This window comes from Phoxinus phoxinus (genome assembly GCF_949152265.1).
Source record: "Phoxinus phoxinus genome assembly, chromosome: 22".
NCBI lineage: Eukaryota > Metazoa > Chordata > Actinopteri > Cypriniformes > Leuciscidae > Phoxinus > Phoxinus phoxinus.
The window spans coordinates 28441425-28462165 of NC_136897.1; the positions used below are offsets into that span (position 1 = coordinate 28441425).

At 39.1% G+C, this 20741-nt stretch overlaps 1 protein-coding gene across 2 annotated transcripts in view; it reads right to left on the reverse strand.

The window, feature by feature from the left end:
- LOC306990678 (atlastin-2) overlaps positions 1 to 19689 on the reverse strand; it is a 25093-nt gene extending 5404 nt beyond the window's left edge. The window contains exons 1-10 of one of the 2 annotated variants that reach the window (XM_079597848.1): positions 19526 to 19689; positions 14563 to 14837; positions 12862 to 12996; positions 11485 to 11589; positions 11241 to 11291; positions 8714 to 8770; positions 8196 to 8288; positions 2636 to 2774; positions 1012 to 1139; positions 720 to 776 (exon numbers count right to left, since the gene is read on the reverse strand). In XM_079597848.1, the coding sequence (XP_079453974.1) occupies positions 720 to 776; positions 1012 to 1139; positions 2636 to 2774; positions 8196 to 8288; positions 8714 to 8770; positions 11241 to 11291; positions 11485 to 11589; positions 12862 to 12996; positions 14563 to 14837; positions 19526 to 19598 (1113 nt within the window). In that variant the 5' untranslated portion in view covers positions 19599 to 19689. The remainder of the gene's footprint in view (positions 1 to 719; positions 777 to 1011; positions 1140 to 2635; positions 2775 to 8195; positions 8289 to 8713; positions 8771 to 11240; positions 11292 to 11484; positions 11590 to 12861; positions 12997 to 14562; positions 14838 to 19525) is intronic. The other variant, XM_079597847.1, reaches the window with a different exon arrangement.
- Between the last annotated feature and the right edge of the window lie 1052 nt (positions 19690 to 20741).

Here is a 20741-nt window from a genome sequence, read left to right on the forward strand (position 1 = left end):
TAAAATATATAATATTATTGCCTTAGTTTACTAGGGGGGGGGGGGGATTCAAAATAAATAAAAATAAACAACTGAAAGAATAATACATTAACATTAAAAAAAATGAAATAAAGAAATGGATAAATTATGTAACATAACAGAAACAACTACGTGAAAATGTAAAGGTGTTTAGTATTTTTGACACCTGCCTTATAAAGTTTACTGAAAAAATAAAAATAAATAGAATAATACTTTAAAAATAAGTAATAAATGAACAAAAATAAGATAAATTGATAAAATATACAATTTACACAAAAAAAGACTGGAAATTAAAAAATGTATAGCGCTTTTGACAAATACAAATACATAAAATAAAAATAAAAATAAATTCACAAAATATATAATATTACATTAATAGGGGAAAAATATTCAAAATAAATAAAAAATAAACAAACAAATAGAATAATACATTAAAAATAAATAATAAATGCACAAAAAATAAAACAAAATAAGTTGACAAAATATGTAAAAAAAATAAAAAATAAAAATAACAGAAATGTTTCAAATGTTTAATGCTTTTGATAAAAAATAAATAAAATAAATAAAAATAAACAAATAGAATAATACATTAAAAATAAATCAGATAAATTGATAAAATATACAATTGACCAAAAAAACGAGTGTGCCAAAGCAGTATTGTCTGCGCGTGTGTGTGTGTGTGTGTGTGTGTGTGTGTGTACCTGTAACATGGACTTGGGGTGCGGCAGCTCTTCGCCCTGATAGATCTTCATGTAGGCCTGAGGCAGAGAAACACACGGGTCAGGGTCAGCGCCAGCACACGGGTCAGTGCCGGGTCAGGGTCAGCACCAGCACACGGGTCAGTGCCGGGTCAGGGTCAGCACCAGCACACGGGTCAGTGCCGGGTCAGGGTCAGCACCAGCACACGTGTCAGTGCCGGGTCAGGGTCAGTGCCAGCACACGGGTCAGGGCCAGCAAACATCTCAGAGATGGAGACCGGCTGAGAACACTTACTCTGAAATACTGTAGGAGATCTCGACACGTGACTTTAGCGCCGCTGATCTCCTTCTCCATCAGGTTCTCTGGAGCCAACAGCAGCGGAACCAGATTCACCAGCTCTTTCTTGAACTCGTCATCGATGTCTACACACGCGCACACACACACACACACACACCTCGGTTAACTTCAAATTCGAGGACCTTTCAAGGACTTTCCAGGTCCATTACCCTCAAATTCAAGGACTTAATGTGGGACACATCTCAAGTGAGAGCAAGGCTACATCGTGTTATCTTGATACATTGTTACAGTTTTCATGTCAAACACAACTATGCAAAAAAGCTTTTTTTTCGTTCGTCATGGCAACGCATAACACAAAGTAGCTCACGCGGGAAACACTTAACGTAACGCGTAAATGAGCGTAACTATCGATAATCAAGCAAGCTAGTGCGCACAGGCCACATGTGTTGGCGAGATAACACATTAGCGCACCGGAGGGAATAATATGGAATTATTTCCAGAAAACTTCTCGCACAAAATAAATTCAAGCACTTTCAAGGACCCGTGTGTCTATGTGTGTTTACTTTCAAAAACTTTCCAGGGCCTTGAATTATTTATTTATTTTTAGATTCACAAACTTTCAAGGACCCGTGGGAACCCCGAGTAAGAGCTTCTCCACACAAACACTTATGCGCCTAATAATAGCGCACATTTATCCAACATTTATGTCAACATTAGAGCGAGCAGACTCGTTAAGTGCTGCTACTTACACGGTTCGAGTGATGAGCCATATTTGAGGTTGGTGAATGATAGGCTAATGTTTGGATTTCTTGCTGTTAACGATCTGTCCGTTACAGCCCGCGTGATTTCGCCACTTCCTGTAGAGTGTTTTTTTTCTGCGACCAACTGACTAATAAAAATATTGTTCAACCAAACCTCTTCTAGTCAACTAACGGGAGGGTAAAACGCCCCAAAAAGCTCTTAATGTCGTTTTGGAGTCTTGTACAACAGGTTCACATGCATTAAAGGTAAAAAAACAAACAAAAAACAGGGTTCCCACAACTCGGTTAACTTCAAATTCAAGGACTTTCCAGGTCCAATATCCTCAAATTCAAGGACTTAATGTGGGGACACGTTTGTTGTGTTCAACAACAAACGTTGAGGTTCCATCGTAGCAGTTTCGTGTGCGCGTGAACGTCATGGCAATGTATTACACTCGCGCGGGAAACACTTAACGTAACGCGTAAATGCGCGTAACTAACGATAATCAAGCAAGCTAGTGCGCATAGGCCACGTGTGTTGGCGAGATAACACATTAGCGGACCGGAGGGAATAATATGGAATTTTTTCCAGAAAACTTCTTGCACAAAATAAATTCAAGCAGTTTCAAACCTTTCCAGGCCCTTACATTTTTTACCTTCAGATTCACAAACTTTCAAGGACCCGTGGGAACCCTGAGAAAACCTAACTTTCTCAATTCAGGACTCGACAGTGCGAGTGACGCACATTTGTGACTAAAGTTATATGTGTGCGAACTGTAAAATCTGTTTAGGAGCGTGTGTGTGCGTGTGTGTGTGTGTGTGTGTGTGTGTGTGTGTGTGTGTGTGTGTGTGTGAATAATCAAGTCCCGCGGGGCGGTCACCTCGTAGCCGGCCGTCGAAGTGAGGGTTAGTGGCCACTTTGAGCCCGGGGTGTGGCAGAAGAAAGCAGCTGATGTTGGAGAAGCACGAGTGGATGTGTTTCCTCACGTTCTGGAGCTCCTCGTGTTGATTCGGTTTCACCTGAGAAGCACAGCGTAATTCAGCACATGTGATCGAGTTTTATTTACTTTACCAGGAAATAATCCCATTGAGATTCAAAATATCTTTTTCAAGGGAGTCCTGGCCAATAATAGTTCCAAAAATTAATCAATAAATATACAGACATTTGACAGAAAAAGACATATGGCAACTTAAAGGAGAACTCCGGTCAATTTTAACATTGAGCTTAATTTTTAGTAAATTTGGAGTGCTGTCAATACAGAGAACAACGACAAAAATCGGTGTTGCCTACACTGTGTTATCCTCTTTTTAAAATTTACACCCTATTGACTTGAATGGGGCAAGTTTTAAACTTAACCAGTTCTTAGTCTTATCATCCTTGATGTGTCATAAAAGTTCCCAGCCATGTTGAGTGATTCCTTCAGAGTGAACACGAGTGAATCTGACTGCAGTAGATGTGAAAGATATTAATTAAAATGATGTTATATCAGCCAGCGCAAATACCTGTATTTAGGGGCCAAGCACTGAAGGTGCGGGCACCTATTGTATCTGTTCCCGTACCAAAAATAATTCTTCTTCTTCTTCCGCTCTGGGAGTCTATGGCAGCCCATAGAACCGATCGCGGGAAAGTTGTAATGGTTTGACATTCGGATAGAGGACAGTCCCAACATTAAATACACCAATTTTGGTGTGTCTAAGTCATTCCCTCTAGCGCCACCAACTGTCCAAAGTTTCACTCATGTTTATTCTAATAACTTTTGAACCACAAGGGCTAGAAACAAAATTCTTTTTTCCTCTGATTCCTGACCTCGTGACGATTCGATTGCACCCAATGACGTCATTTTGCGCCATGAAAAGTTTTCCGCCATTTTGAATTTTCCGAAAAAGCTACTTTTTCGAACTCCTCCTAGGCCGTTGCTCCAATTTCCATGAAAATTGAATCAGATCATCTACAGACCATGCCGACAAAAAGTTATGGAATTCAAGTTGATTCGCTTAGCAATTTTCGAAAAAACCCACAAACAAATTTTACGTAGCGCTTGCGAAAACAGACGTAAGGCTGTATCTCCGCAACGCTTTGTTGGATTCAGACCAAATTTGCCACATGTCATCACAAGCATGACTTGAGGCTACATGCTGCGTTTCGGCGCAGCGCCACCTACTGGTCCGGAGATATGAAAAATGGCTATTTTTGCTTATAACTTCTGAACAGTTTGCCCAAAAATCATCAAATTGGTCTCGTTAGATTCAGGCCAACATGCTGAGTCGACTGATATCCAATTTTACCATGTCGGCCATTTTGGCTGTCGGCCATTTTGAATTTTGTGCTAAAATGCTGTATTTTAAGAACGCATGAATGGATTGTTACGAAACATGGTATGGGTCATCAGCACGATGCCCTGAAGGAGCGTGAGAAGTTTCGAAACAGCGCCACCTTGTGGTCAAAAGTTATAACAACATTTCCAAAAAGGCTAATAACCTTTGAATACATCTGCCTATTGAAATGCCACTGGTCTCAATAGATTCGCTGGGTCACGCTGAGAACATAGATACCAAGTTTGCCATATTTGGCCGAACTTCCTGTCCGCCATCTTGATTTTCAGTCAAAACCTACTTTGTCGAACTCCTCCTAGACCGTTTGTCCGATTTTCACCAAAATCGAATCGTATCATCTCCACACTGTACCGACAAAAAGTTATGGAATTCGTGTTGATTCGTCAAACCGTTCTCAAATACCGCGCAAACAAATTTTACGTTGTGCTACAGCTACAGATTTAGTGCAAAAGTACTACATCGCCCATAACTCCTAGAGTCCGTTTGTCCTAGACTCAAGTGTCTCACACCACTGTGATCCCTGGCTCAAGGCGGACAAAATGGCTATCTCCAATTTCGATTTAGGCCAGAAAAATTTTCTGCTATGTCGAATTTTGTCCGAAACCTACTTTTGCAAACTAGTCCTAGGTTTTTCACCAGATCGGAACCAAACCAGTCTAGGACATTTCTCTGGACTCTCTAGATCAATAAATATCGAAAAAAAAGTTGAACTTTTGCATTTGGGTGGCTGTAACAGGGTCATTTAGAAAAGGGGCGTGGCAAAATACACTAAAAAGCCTATAAATCCCATATGAAAATTCAGAACTTCACCAAAATTGATGAGCATATGTGTCAGAACATGGTGAGGAAGCATGCAGAGTTTCATGGAGATCGGACCATAGGTGGCGCTGTAACTGGCAAAAAGCCTTCAATCTTATTAGGGGTTCAAGCATGAAATGCTGAAACCCTATTGTAATTAAGGATTCGTAAAACGCATCGTGCAGGCCAAACCGTAAGGCCTAGAGACGTGAAACCTGGCCAGATGGTAGGCCTCAATTTGGGGACAACCTATCAGAGTATGACCCCGAATGGCCCATAGGTGGCGCTACAGCAACCAAAAGTTCAAAATTGATCATAGCTCTTAGACCGTTTGTCCCAGGATCAAGTGCCCCAAATCGTTGGAATCCTTGGCTCAAGGCGGACAAAATGGCCATCTCCGATTTCGATTTAGGCCAGAAAAAATTTCTGCTATGTCGAATTTTGTCCAAAACCTACTTTTGCGAACTAGTCCCTGGTTTTTCGCCCGACCGGAGCCAAACCAGTCTAGGACATTTCTCTGGACTCTCTCGATCAATAGTTTTTGAAAAAAAGTAGAATTTTTGCATTTGGTTGGCTATAACAGGGTCATTTGGAAAATGGGCGGGGCAAAATACAGTCAAAAGCCTATAAATCCTAAACAAAAACTCAGAACATCACGAAAATCGCTGAGCATATGTGTCATGACATGGTGAACAAGCGTGCCGAGTTTCATGCAGATCGGACCATAGGTGGCACTATAAATGGCAAAAAGGTTCCCTTATTATTAGGGGCCAAGCACTGAAGGTGCGGGCACCTATTGTATCTGTTCCCGTACCAAAAATAATTCTTCTTCTTCTTCCGCTCTGGGAGTCTATGGCAGCCCATAGAACCGATCGCGGGAAAGTTGTAATGGTTTGACATTCGGATAGAGGACAGTCCCAACATTAAATACACCAATTTTGGTGTGTCTAAGTCATTCCCTCTAGCGCCACCAACTGTCCAAAGTTTCACTCATGTTTATTCTAATCACTTTTGAACCACAAGGGCTAGAAACAAAATTCTTTTTTCCTCTGATTCCTGACCTCGTGACGATTCGATTGCACCCAATGACGTCATTTTGCGCCATGAAAAGTTTTCCGCCATTTTGAATTTTCCGAAAAAGCTACTTTTTCGAACTCCTCCTAGGCCGTTGCTCCAATTTCCATGAAAATTGAATCAGATCATCTACAGACCATGCCGACAAAAAGTTATGGAATTCAAGTTGATTCGAATTACCGTTCTCGAATACCGCGCAAATAAATTTTACGTAGCGCTTGCAAAAACAGACGTAAGGCCGTATCTCCACAACGCTTTATCGGATTCAGACCAAATTTGGTACATGTCATCACAAGCATGACCTGAGGCTACATGCTGCGTTTCGGCGCAGCGCCACCTACTGGTCCGGAGATATGAAGAATTTATATTTTTGCTTATAACTTCTGAACGGTTTGTCCAAAAATCACAAAAGTGGTCTCGTTAGATTCAGGGCATCGTGCTGAGTCGACTGATATCCAATTTTCCCATATCGGCCATTTTGGCTGTCGGCCATTTTGAATTATGTGCTAAAATGCTGTATTTTATGAACGCATGAACGTATCGTTACGAAACTCAGTATGGGTCATCAGTACAACGCCCTAAAAGTACTCAAAAATTTATGAGACAGCGCCACCTTTTGGTCAAAAGTTATAATGAAATTTCCAAAAATGCTAATAACTTTTGAATAAATTTGCCTATAGTAATGACACTGATCTCAATAGATTCCTTGGGTTATGCTGAAAACATAGATACCAATTTTGCCATAGTCAGCCAAACTTCCTGTCCGCCATCTTTATTTTCTTTTAAAACCTACTTTTTCAAACTCCTCCTAGACCGAACGTCCGATTTTCACCAAAATTGGATCGTGTCATCTCCAGACCGTGCCGAGTAAAAGTTATGGATTTCGTGTCGATAGACAAAACCGTTTTCGTATACCGCAGTGGCAAAGTTGAGGCATGATGCCAAAATGACTATTCAGGCTTTATATCTGCAATGCCTTGACATATTGACACCAAACTTTGTATGTGTCATTGTCACTTCACTCTGACCACATCACATCAGTTTCGTAACTGCGCCACCTATTGGTCGAAAGTGATAATCATATTTTTAGTTATTGTATGTGATTTTTCAACCATTTTGCCAAAATTCATCTTCAAATGTCTTTAATTGCTCTTTGCTGCAGTGGGTCTCACACTCCCAGCCACTTTGGCATGTCTTGTCGTCTTGCTTGCGCTTGGCCCCGGTGATTGCTGCTTGCAGCTATATTTAGTTCCTGTTTTCGGTGGAAGTCCAAAGTAGTCGATTGTCGAGTTCACGCGCATAGGTTTAGTTACTATGATCACGCGCGTGAACTCGACAATCGACTACTTTGGACTTCGACCGAAAACAGGAACTAAATACAGGTATTTGCGCTGGCTGATATAACATCATTTTAATTAATATCTTTCACATCTCCTGCAGTCAGATTCACCGTGTTCACTCTGAAGGAATCATCTAACATGGCTGGGCACTTGTATGACACATCAAGGATGATAAGAGAAATAAAAGCAGGTTTAAAACTTGCCCCATTCAAGTCAACAGGGTGCAAATTTTAAAAAGAGGATAACACGGTGTAGGCAACACTGATTTTTGTCGTTGTTCTCTGTATTGACAGCACTCCAAATTTACTAAAAATTGAGCTCAATGTTAAAATTGACCGGAGTTCTCCTTTAACATAATCACCAGCAGCATTTAGTGTGTATTTAGTACTCAAATAGTCCTTTATCCTAATTTTAAACTCTGTCATTGTCGTTAAATAGTCAAATTTTAGCTGTATAATTCATTATACAGTATTTTTATACATTATACAATAATTAATTTTGTGATTCCAAGCCCCCACCCCACCACCCTTTGTGTTAGCTTATTTTCATGTTAGTTTTTGTCTTTTTTCAATAATTTTAATTCATCTTGAGAGCCGGTGAATGTGATTTCATCAAGTACAACATCTTAGTTGATCCTGGAACATCATTCGATCAACCAATCAGATTTGAGAGACGTTAATGTCAAGTTTAGGGTTAGGTGCTTCTACGTCAGTGTTATTCACCCATCATTTCCCCAAAGGTTATGGGTAGTGTTGGAGAAGGGTTCGGACAGGAATGCAACACAATATGTCGGTCTTGACTTGTACATGTAAATATGCCAGGAACATGTCTTGACTTGGCAAAATCACAGTGACCGTTAAGAGAAACCGGTTTCCAACAGCATCATGTGACCCACCTGCAGCCTCTTCTCCAGAAACATGTTTCCTCCATCCAGACCGTAAGCATGTTCGTACGGGTAACTCCAGTCTCGGATGAGAAACATGAGGGACTGCACGCAAACACACACAGAGTTACTGTAGAGTTTTCACACACACACACTCTCTCTCTCCCTCACACACAAACACACACTCTCTCTCTCCCTCACACACAAACACACTCTCTCTCTCCCTCACACACAGAGTTACTGCAGAGTTCACACACACACACACACACACACACACACACACACACACACACACACACACACACACACACACACACACACACACACACACACACACACACACACACACACACACACACACACACACACACACACACACACACACACACACACACACACACACACACACACACACACACACACACACACACACACACACACACACACACACACACACACACACACACACACACACACACACACACACACACACACACACACACACACACACACACACACACACACAGTACCTGGAAGGGTTTCTGGTAGATCTCCTCCATGGCCAGTCGGCCGTACTCTGTGAAGAGCTGAAAAAAGAGATTCAAAAACAAAAACAGATTATAACACAGAAGCAGAAGCACTTTAACATTGATTACGCTGCAACATGACGACATCTCAAAGGATTCATGATACAGTGAGAGACGTACTAAACCGGTTACCCATCAGCCCCTGTTTTCATCATAGATCCAAACTTAAACGATTGTAATTCTTGAATGCTTTGAAATAGGGGTGCACGATATTGACAAAATGTGATATTGCGATATCGATAATGAATATTGCGATATCGATATTAATTTCGATATTTAAATTCCGATCGCTCAAACCACTTCTGGAGGTCTGGGCCGCATTCCAGACGAAACTGGACAAGTGTAAATGCATCTGGTTGTTGAAACCACATGTAAATTTTACTCAAAACAAAAATGCAAAAAAATGTACATGTGAGAGCGTGTTATAGGCTATATGTCATGTTATAGCCAGATATGACGGCGCTACTGCAGCGCATCACCGCAGCTGAGCATCGATTCATCAAGCCAACGTGCAAACTATCGCAAATCAAAGTGAAAGTAAGTCTCAGACGCTTAACACACAGTCATCTTCATTAAAAGTAAAGAAATGAAATGATCTTCCCAGGGCTGTTGCCGCTCTGTCTTATTGCGGTCTTTGATTTCGAAATTTTAGCTGACGATCAACAAAATGAAAATCTGCTTACAGCGCGGGAATTGAAGATCGGATTTATATCGTTTTGCAAAAACACATTTATGTGACCAGGTGTACATGGAATCATTTTAATAAATCAGAGAGCTGTCCGATCTGAGAAAACACATGAAGCGGCCAGGTGGGCCTGATGTTTATACTTGTGAGCTGGTGTGTGCGTCGAGCCGGCAAATGTGTGTGTGTGTGTGGGGACTGTGTGGTAGAGCGAGGGAGAAGTGAGAGAGTGACGGCGATTAGCTTTGGAGCGAGTAGCGACTAGAGTCATATTGAGAGAAACAAAGTGTCTTCTTTCTTTCTGACCGCTGTGGGAAACATGTAGCATGAAAAGTTAACACTCTCCTTGATTGCATGTTGTTTATGGAGAAGGAGAACCAGGACATGAGTCGGGGAAATGCAACGCTACCAAGCGACGTGTATTTTTCTAGAGGTGCATGTCGGACGCATAATAAACAAAATATCGCAAAATTATCGCGAGACTTTCGATATAATATCGAGCAACGTGATATCGCGATAACGATATTGATTCGATATATCGTGCACCCCTACTTTGAAATATAGACCTCTTTTAAAAGAAGACACTCAGCGGACTATTGCACAACTGAAAGCACTTGAAAAAAATGAATGTGCAAATATATAGTTTACTGGCAAAATGTATATATTTTACAAAATTATTTAGACACAAATTGCTCAAATCGAAGCCATTTGTCTATTGTCTAAAAGTGAGCATCTAGAAGGTTTTAAAGTACAGTTTCCATGTTATCGCAATGCCCAATTCAATTTCAAAATGCTTTTTTAGTGGTTAAGCTTTCAAACGATACCTAATTTATAATGCTAACTAAAATATATGATGGGAAAAAACATGTAACTGACGTTAACACTGACATTTAAGAGGCTTTAACAGCGCAACTTTTGATTTGACAGAGCATCATAAAATGCACCATGTTCAGGTGTAATGTAAAGTTTAAGGGAGTGTAACGTAAAATGTGTGAGATTTATTGGGAGTGTAAAATTGTAATAATTTTGTTTGTGGAACAAGTTTATTGGATGTTGATTTGTGTAAACGTAGATACTGTCTTGCTAGAATATTCTCAGACTTGTCTGAGAATAAAGTATTATATCATAATCATAACTAATCTCGTGAAGACGTCCATCTGACGTATGAACCCAGACCAAGAATTGAACGGCACAGATAGGCATGGAGAATATCCTATACTGTTTATTATTAGTGGAATTTCATGTAACAAACAGATTTAGAGCATTAAAACGAGTATAAATACAACGTAACAGAGTGTGTAGAGTTAACACAACTTAATTGTGAATATAATCCACTGATAATTTATTCTGATTTATTTTTATTCTTTATGTTTTAATTCTGTATAAAGTTTGTATAATTTTCATTTGTCCAATTGGTTTTTCAGATGTTTTAAGTTTGTTCTTTATTTGTTGTACACCACTTTGGTTTCAACATCAGTTTTTTTTATGTGCTTCATAAATTAATAAACTAAACTAAACTAAATTACGCTGGGCATCTCTATTTGATATTTGTCATTTAACACAATGGCATTCAGCCGTTTTTAAGACTGTAAACACTGAAAAACTGTGGTTACGACATTCTTCAAAATATTTTTCTCTTGTGTTCAGCAGAAAAAAGAAATTCATACAGGTTTGAAACAACTTGAGGGCGAGTAACTGATGAAAAATTAAATTTTCAAGTGACCTATTCCTTTAAGCCTGACTCAACCTGTAAACACTCATGGATCAGGACTAAACAGTGAGTCTCACCTGAAGATGTTGCAGATCGTCTTCCTGAACGTTTTGGGACAAATTATAGACCTGCACATAGAAACAGAAGCATCAGGACACTGAACTGGTCACATGATCACACCTGACGCCATCAGGACACAGAGCGTTCTGGTCACATGATCACACGTGACATGCATCAGGACACTGAACCGTCTGATCACATGATCACACGTGATGTGCATCAGGACACAATGTTCTGGTCACATGATCACACGTGTCATACCTGAACGGAGCTGGTCATGGTGCTGAGAGCGAACAGTGTGGCGCAGTCTTTGATGGTGGACTGACTGTCAAACGCTCCCTGTGTGTCCAGAAGCAGCACTGCCACCTGCAAACACACAGATGGTCACGGGTTACTGAGCCAGAACACACACACACATTTTTTTTTTTATTTGCCAGCCCTAGTGCACATCATTATTGTGTTAATAATCTTAAATTAAATCAGAATAAGTTCCTCTTGCAGCTTCTCTTCTCTGACGACGAGGGCGGGGCAACCTGTCACTCACATGAGCTCAGCCAATAGCAAACCACAACCATCCAATCAATTCCCCACGGACAAAATTAAGCCCCGCCCACATTTGTTCTTGTTCCAGAAGCGTTTTACTTGGAAATACGGAACAAAAGGGAAGAATAATGCAACTTCCATTAAAAGACTTAAAAAGACTTCCATTTAAAGACGTTATACCTTTGTGAGTTCTGTCTATAGAAAAAAAAACGAACCGGATTGGTGCAACACGGAGCTGCTACCGCTAACGCCCAGAGCTCACTCAGCTAACGGCATTAATGGGGGAATATTCATAAAGAGTGTTCGTGTGCCTCTTAACAGACACAACATGCAATTAAAATGTCTGTCCAACATGAACAGGGTCCTTACATGACAACAAGACGCGTTTAGCAACTTAGCCATTGTTTAAATTCACCTAAATAGTGTTTTAGAGACGGCTAGCTGTAGTCTCGCGCTGAAGTCCCGCGGGAACTCCCGTTGTAGCCGGAAAAGGTAAAGAGAAGTGTGCAGGTGGAGGAGCGGCGTGTATATGCGTCGACTATGGAGAATATAGAAGATTTTGAACACATGGAAGAGGCTTTTGAGTTTGATGGTAGTCCTTATTTATTCGAACCCGAGTATACAGACGAAGAACTACTGTAGCCTCACACTCTTCACACACACGACGCTCCTCCTCCTGCACACTTCTATTTACCTTTTTCCGGCTACAACGGGAGTTCTTCAGCGCCAGACTACAGCTAGCCGTCTCTAAAACACTATTTAGGTGAATTTAAACAATGGCTAAGTTGCTAAACGCATCTTGTTGTCATGTAAGGACCCTGTTCATGTTGGACAGATATTTTAATTGCATTTTGTGTCTGTTAAGAGGCACAAAAACACTGTAAAAAAAAACATAACTGCCGGGTTTTTTTTCTATAGACAGAACTCACAAATGTATAACGATCAAGATTAACTTAAATATTGCCCGGAGTTCTCCTTTAATTTCATTTTGGCAGATGAAAAGTGTTTTATTGGAGCTATGTGTTTCAGTAGAGGCGTGTCAGACGGGTGGCACAGGTGTCGGTGTTGTTGTGAATGATGTGAGCTGGTTTTTACCTTGCTGCCATCCGGTTTCTCCACCACAAACACTTCACTCCAGGCATGGATGCCTGTGGTCTCTCGCTCGCAGCCGCCTCGCCACGTGAAGCCCTTCAGCGGCTCTTCATTCCCACCCAGCCATAAATCTGAGCTCTGACACACACACACACACACACACACACGTTCAGCCATGAGACGCAGATCCACTGTCTGTGCTGTTTATGACAGGTCACCTGATGTCAGGCTTTTCTGTTTCCTGAACCGCTCCAGTCAAGAGACACCTGAGTGCTGTATGTTCAGTGTGAAAGGTCAGTCTAAACTTCAAGACAAACTCAATAATACTCTCAACAGCAAAACAAAAGACTCTTTCAGACGAACACAAAACATCAGTGTTTCACAGTAAAGCGGCTGTAAAGGATTAAAGTCGATCGGCAGCGTCACAAGAGCTGCTCTATGAACGTTCAGTGTGTGTGTGTGTGTGTGTGTGTGTCGTGAATCTGAACCAGAACTAGGGATGGGCATTAAAAAAAAAAAAAAAGTTTTCGAATATTTGGGCAAAAAAAAAAATGAATATTCATTTATTTAAATACCGTTTAACAAGAAACGTCTAAAATAGTCCGAGTGACGACAGCGGCTCAACCTTAAGTTTATCAAGCGACGAGAATACTTTTTGTTTACAAAAAAAATTAAATAACGACTTTATTCAACTTCATCTTCTTCTGTGTGAGTTCACGTAGTGTAACAGCGCAGCACTGCTGGGTTGTACGTCAGAACGGAGGCTCACTATTGGCCAGCATCACACACATGACCAGCGTCGGCCAATAGTGAGCCTCCGATTTCGATTCTCGATTTGGCTCAATGAATATAGATTTAATACAAATCCTATATTTATAAAAAACAGTGAATATAAGTTTACAAATGGTCAATTAATAAACAGAAATTAAGAGCCACACACCTGTATATTAAACTCGTATTATTTTAGGTACACTTGGGTACATTAAAACAGAATCCAACTCTATATTTCAAATGCATACAATGAATAGACAGGATTTTGATGAAAGATGACAAATTGATGCTGAAAATTGCAGAAAGTCATGCGACTGCCTTGATCAAACAGGATCAGGTTATTTTATGTTTAAAGGGATACTTCACCGCTGTAAAGATGAATGTGTATTTAAAATGGGTCATTTATGTAGTAGAAATGTGAAATTACTTTTGAATTTGGAGCCTTCTAGACTGAGAAAAGCCAGAACATGTATTTGTGGTTCATGTGGATGAAAGACAACAACTCCCAGAATGCACTTGCTTCGCTGCCCTACGAGGCCACTCCCAAGCCACGCTATGGGCGGGTTGAAGACATGCGGATCTAGCGCCTCCTACTGGCTGTAGTTTTTAGCCTCAGGCCAAAAAAGCCTCAGATGACGCAAAATTACGATTTTTCCGTCATCTGAGGATTTTTTACAGACAAAAAATACATAAATCTCTCGTCTCAGGGGGACATGAGGGAGGGAAGCACGGTAATTTGAAAATACTACAGGTTTTCTACTTATACAAAGCTTAATGCTAAATCCTGAAGTCTCCCTTTAAGAGAAAACACACATAAATCAACATGGAGGCTGCTACCACTGGCTTTTGGGTGATAGATATTTCTTTTTCGATTTTGAATCGACCACATTCGAACACTATGTAGCCCAAGTCAGTTGAGGTGTTGTTTCTCACCTGGTTGTGCATGTATCTGAGCATGAAGTCCAGCAGGAATGATTTGCCCTTGCGGAAAGCGCCCGCCACCGACACCACGACCACATTGAGATCTCGCACGTGTTCCTGCAGGAGGATTCGCTCCAGCGCGTCTTCGTCCAGAGAAAACTCGTGATTATCCTCGTCTGCGATCACGATCTGGACCGGCCCGTACGCCTCCACCTCGTCCAGCAACGGTTCCTCGTCCACATCATCAGAGCTCATCTCACGCCAGACATCCTCCACCCCAGACACACCTGAGCACAGATCACACACACACATGTACATGAGAAGGGATCGCCCGATCCATGAACCTGTTCATCATCAGATCCCTCTAAAAAAAAAAACCAGCTCACATTCATGTCAGGTGTGCACGGTTATGAGTCAAGTCAGCTTTATTTATAGCGCTTTTTACAAAAAAGATTGTTTCAAAGCAGCTTTGCAGTGATAACTTACTTAAGCTGGACTATGATGTTATTATCTTCTATATACAACACAATTTAAATTGTATAGCACGTTTAAAAAAAAAATGGTGTTGACCAAAGTGCTTTACAAGGCCAAGAAAACAAACAATAAAATAGAAAAGAATCAAGATATATTAAAAGCTATTGAAAAAAAACCGTTGTATTTTATATACATACAATATGATAAAGATAAGAGGAAAATAATGCAACAAAGTTTGTTTCTGCTGTACAGCAGATGTAGAAGAAAATAGCATCATAGTGCAGCTTAAGTAAGTTCAGTGATGGTTCATTTTTGTTATAAAAAAGTTATTAATTCAGTTCATATATAAATATTAAAATTTATTTATTAGAATAAACCCCTTGAGATGCACCATCTCGTTTTCGAGGGGGTCCTAAAATACAACACAACCATCACAAAAGAACAATAATCAAATAAACAAAACAAGTACAGTTATACATGTCAATATTCAGACATACAACAAACAAACGCACACAGAACCACAAATACAAGACAACAAAAAAAAAATGTATATATATATTTATAGGTATAGCCGCTCTGGAGAAAACCGTGATGTCATCGCCAAGTTCAGTTCTCATGTAATGGAGTCAATGCAGGCAGATTAATAATATTGTTAAATATTACATAATAAAAGCAACAAATACGGATGCACGATATATCGGTATCGGCCCGATATATGTTAATTTTTTATGTTATCGTTATCGGCCTGATTAGAAAATTTGGCCGATATATTAAAGCCGATAAATAATGTATTATTTCCTTCAGCTGAGACTCTTCAGATGTGCACGGCTCAACATGATGGGTTTAAATAGCTTTAAATATGACTGGTCTGGAAGTACTTTCCAAAAAGGAAAATGCAGTAAAGTGCAACATGTGCGGTCATATCATATCATAACATTATAATGAGAGAACATCATAAGTGTGTGTTTGGGACATGGCTTTTAATGCTGAGACTTTAGTTTTTGTAATCAGGCTCTCAAAAATTATATAAAAAAAATCTGGATTTAGATTTATGGGCAAATATATCGGTTTTCAAATATAAAGAATTATTGATTATCTGTATTGGCCAATGTTTTCATATGCCTATTAACATTAATAATGGATAATTAAGCATGCCTATAAACAATGATCACTTGATTTGACTGATTAACCCTTTCCAAACCAGGTTTTGCTCTCATTAACATGTAAAAAGTTGCATCCCTATATATTATTTTTTTTAGGCCGGTGAGATTTTAAATATGTAATTTTGGTGATCAAAGATGAGTTTTAAGTCGGGATACAATTATTGACTACATGAGGACTTTAATTTGATCTGCATCTCAACTCGAGCGAGCACAGTGCTTTTCTGTCAAAAGTGCATTTCCAAGAAATAAACATGCAATATTATTAGTTACTGTACTTATAAATGCAAAAACGATTGCATTTTTTTTTATTCAATTACCTTTATGATTAAAAATCCCCCCCAACACTACCAAACCTCTCTAATGTTGGTCCGGAGCCCTGTCGTCACAACTGTAAATCAATGATCAGTGTGTGAACAGAAGCAGACGGAGAACATGGAGGAGTGTGAGAGAAACTGAGGGATCACATTATATATAATACTATATATAGTGGTAATATAGTACGTCGTCACGTCCCAGAAGACCTCCTCCTCCTCCTCTTCTGGATCACTGCGTTTGTCCTCGAAAAAACATGAATGTGGTAAACGCAGTGACCCACATCAGCCCGTCTAACGTTTCCCACAAACACAAGCGTTAGTCATATATCTAGGGCTCAATCTAGAGGCCAAAACCAGTTTAACCGCCGATAACATAATCTTTTGACATAAAAACACAGAGATATTGACAGAAAACGATGGTTTCATTAGTATTTGTGTTTCCTAGTTAGCTGCACATCAAGGATTCCATCCCAGAAGTCATTTGGTTCTGGTTTTCTACATTATTGACGCATTAATAAAGTGTTTTCCTGCATGGACGCAGAGGCAGTGAGGTTATTTAAAGCAACATCTCATAAAAAAAGAAAAAAAAGAAAAGAGAAACAACCCACTACTGCCCTGAACAAACACGTAATCCTAAACTCTTGATAATCCTACATACACATGTGCTTCTGTTAGCTAAAGCCGCATGAGCTGCACGGTAAGATCATTGTTAGTGTTGCGTTATACAGTAAATATTAATGTAGTGATGATGATGCCACAGGGTCACATAAATAAAAAAAACTTTCATTGGAAAATGTGTAACCTTGGAATAATGTTGCAACCACTAATGTTTTGAATCACCATTATTTTCCCACAATTTTTTTGTGTGTATTGGGTCTCATTCATGAAACATTAGTAAATATGTGAGTAAATATGTAAATATGTGAGTGATTTGCGCGTAAAGAGACCTTCCCGAAAACTCTTCTCCTGATTCACAAATATTTCGCAAACGTCAGATGTGATCGTGAAATGTGTGTGTGTGTGTGTGTGTGTGTGTGTGTGTTAATGAATTCCAATCAGTCGTAAATGGGACGCGCGTGCACGCTCATTCTCAATTACCATAAATCCCGCCCATTAAATCCGACTGACAGCCATATATGGGCATCATATTATGCCACCAAACGAAGGATTTCAACATGTCTTCTTAAAAGCGAATGAAAAAGAAAAATTTCTCATTATCAGATAATATTTTATTATCAGAAGTTCATTCAAAACGCCACATTTTATTTTCAAGCGTACATAGTGGCGTATCAGGTCCTAAAAAAAGGAAGCTTGGCAGATATTACAGACGCAGTTACTGGAGTTTCATCTGTTAATCGAACAGTCCCAGAAGTGAAGAGAAAACGGTTCGACAAGAAGCGACTGCAAAAAAAACTTATTAGTTCACTTCGAAAAAATATATCCCAGCCCTATTGAAAGCAATTAATAATTTGATTAAAGTGTTCCGTTTGCAGATGCTATCACTGGCTCTCGTAATAAAAGTAAAAAGAAAAACCGAATATAATTACTATATATAATATTTTTTCAAAATGCTGTGTAAATATGAACCCGATGAAGGTGAATTCAAATTAAAATCCCAACTAACATTTGGAAAATAAGAACATTTTAATGAATCCGAAAATTTACGCCAGAACCACTTTACACACGATTTACACAAGAATTCGTTCTGCTCGTGTTTCATGAATGAGATCCAATGCTTGGAAATAACATTTAATGGGGGAAAAAAAATGTCAGCACAATGAGCACATATTTCTAAAAACAAAATGTGCAGTTGTTTATTACGATGTTACAAATATAGAAGAAACCAGGCTTGTTATTTAAAATGAGCAGTTTGGCCCAGAATGTGAAGAAGTTTAGGCTGGTGCAAAAATGTTAATTTCAGCAAAAAATCCAATATATAAACAAAACCAATAAAACCCCTCATAAAACAGATATACGGAAGCCCTGTGAGAGGAAATATTGCTCAGATATGGGAGATATTAGTCCTGCAATAACACAAGGAAACCTTCAGATAGAAGACAATATGAATATGAGGACAATTTTGAAGCTTGTAATTAAATTCTATATTGATTTATTTGTCTGTACATCAGGTAACGTACAGTATGACAATTTTTCTCAAGAAAAAATACTGGAATCCTGTCAGCGCATTGCTATATTATTAGAAATAACTGATTTGTATAGAAATATTTAAACCGTTAGCTACTGTATATTCACAGCTGTTTTACATTTGAATAATAGCGTTATTTCACTGTTTTTACTGTATTTTTGGTCATATAAATATAGTCTTGATGAGCAGAAGAGACTCTTTAAAAAACAAATGTTTCCAAACACCACAATGATTGTATGCCATATGGAATTCTAATTTACATAATTTAAATAATCATAAGCAATACATAATTCAACATATGATCCCCAGAATCCGCCATACAACCCTCCATTAACACAACATTGTCAGTAAATCAGCTCTATATTATAATTCAGTATCTCGGAGTGATTTCGCCGTTATCTTTCATCTGAAATCTCCAGTTGTTTATGTTCTGTCAGTCATATATTCTCTATATTCCTCCCGTGTGGCCTGATAAACACACACCACTGAAACGGACACTCGCACGGAACTATTAAAAGTATAAACGCTCATATCGAGCTTTAACCAGAACAAACACACTCACGATAATCAAAAGAAATCGATCGCTTGTGAAATCATCGGCATCTCCTCTCAGGTGATTTTTCATCCTGATGTCATTCAGCGATTTCATAAATTGACGGTCATATTTTATACAGCGTTTTTACATTGCCAGACGTCTTTGATTTACTGATTTTTATCTAATTCTGTATTAATAAATTATATTATTATTGATTTTTACCGCAGCGCGATCGCTGGCCTGCACGCGCCTCCCGCCAAACGGCTGTGACGCGACGCTCGCGTTAAACGTGCAACGACCGTTAAAACACGCACACAATCACGCTGTCTCTCGCCGGGTTTACCTTCGTTATATCGGTTACTTGTGCAGTTCTTCCCGGTGTGATTCCGGTGCTTTAAGCTGCTCTCCTCCGCCATCTTGACCCCCGTTCAAAATAATCGCACGCGCCTGACGTCACGAACGCCGCTACACTCTTGCGCGTTCCTTTATCACGGCCGCGCGCACGGCGCGTTCATGTGCCCATGTGTGCATTTATCACTACCATAGATCTCTACCTCAGCAAACACTTCTGAGGTTTACAGTTTTCTGTATACAGTAATAATGAACGTGAATTACAATGGAAGTCTAAAACCATAGACTGTCAAAAGGGTCAAACTAGATATAAACTAGAGAAAGTCAGAATTGTGGGATTAAAAAGTCGCGGAAACGAGCTTCTAAATTATTCATGTTCACAAATAAATAATTCATGACGTTGAAGTCGCTTTATGTATTTTTTATTTTACTATGATTGCGATAGTGTTATGTTTTAATTCATAGTTTTATTTCCTCTGTTTTCATTTTATTTTTAATTAAAGGTTTAATTATTCTGTTGTTTTTGTCAGTTGTATTAGTCTTTTTTTATTGTTTTATTCATTATTAGCCTATTTCAGTTTTAGTTATGCCAGTGTGTGTGTGTGTGTGTGTGTGTGTGTGTGTGTGTGTGTGTGTGTGTGTGTGTCCAAAGGTCAGAGGTCACAGATCCTCGATCATGTGAGTAAACAAGAACACACAGGTTTAGGGAGTTCATCTCATTATTGACTTCCAACATTTGTAAATATCAAAATGATAAATAACTAGGACAATCAAATATCGGAATGTCACTCAAGTAAATGTTTGAGTTGGACATAACAAAATAAATAAAAACATAATTTCGTCAAACATTTATATCCATTATTTAAAGCTACAATGTACTCAATATTAAAAATGTAAAACTGTTACACACAAAAAAGAAGAAGAAAAAAAGCGTTTTTAGAGCATTTAACGTCAGAAAGACTCCAGTTTTGGACCAATGTAAAATTTTGAATGCAAATGAAAATATGTTGATGGCAAACATTGGACAGACAGTTCATTTTGGCCCAGAAATCAGAAATCATGCAAGAAGATCTTATAATGTTCGCTGGGATATTATCTATGCCCTAAACAAACCAGTGCATGTTATTATTAGCTTTAAATATAAACATAATTTGGCAGATTTATGATAATTTTAAACATAAAATGTTGTCAGTTGCCATATCTCACTA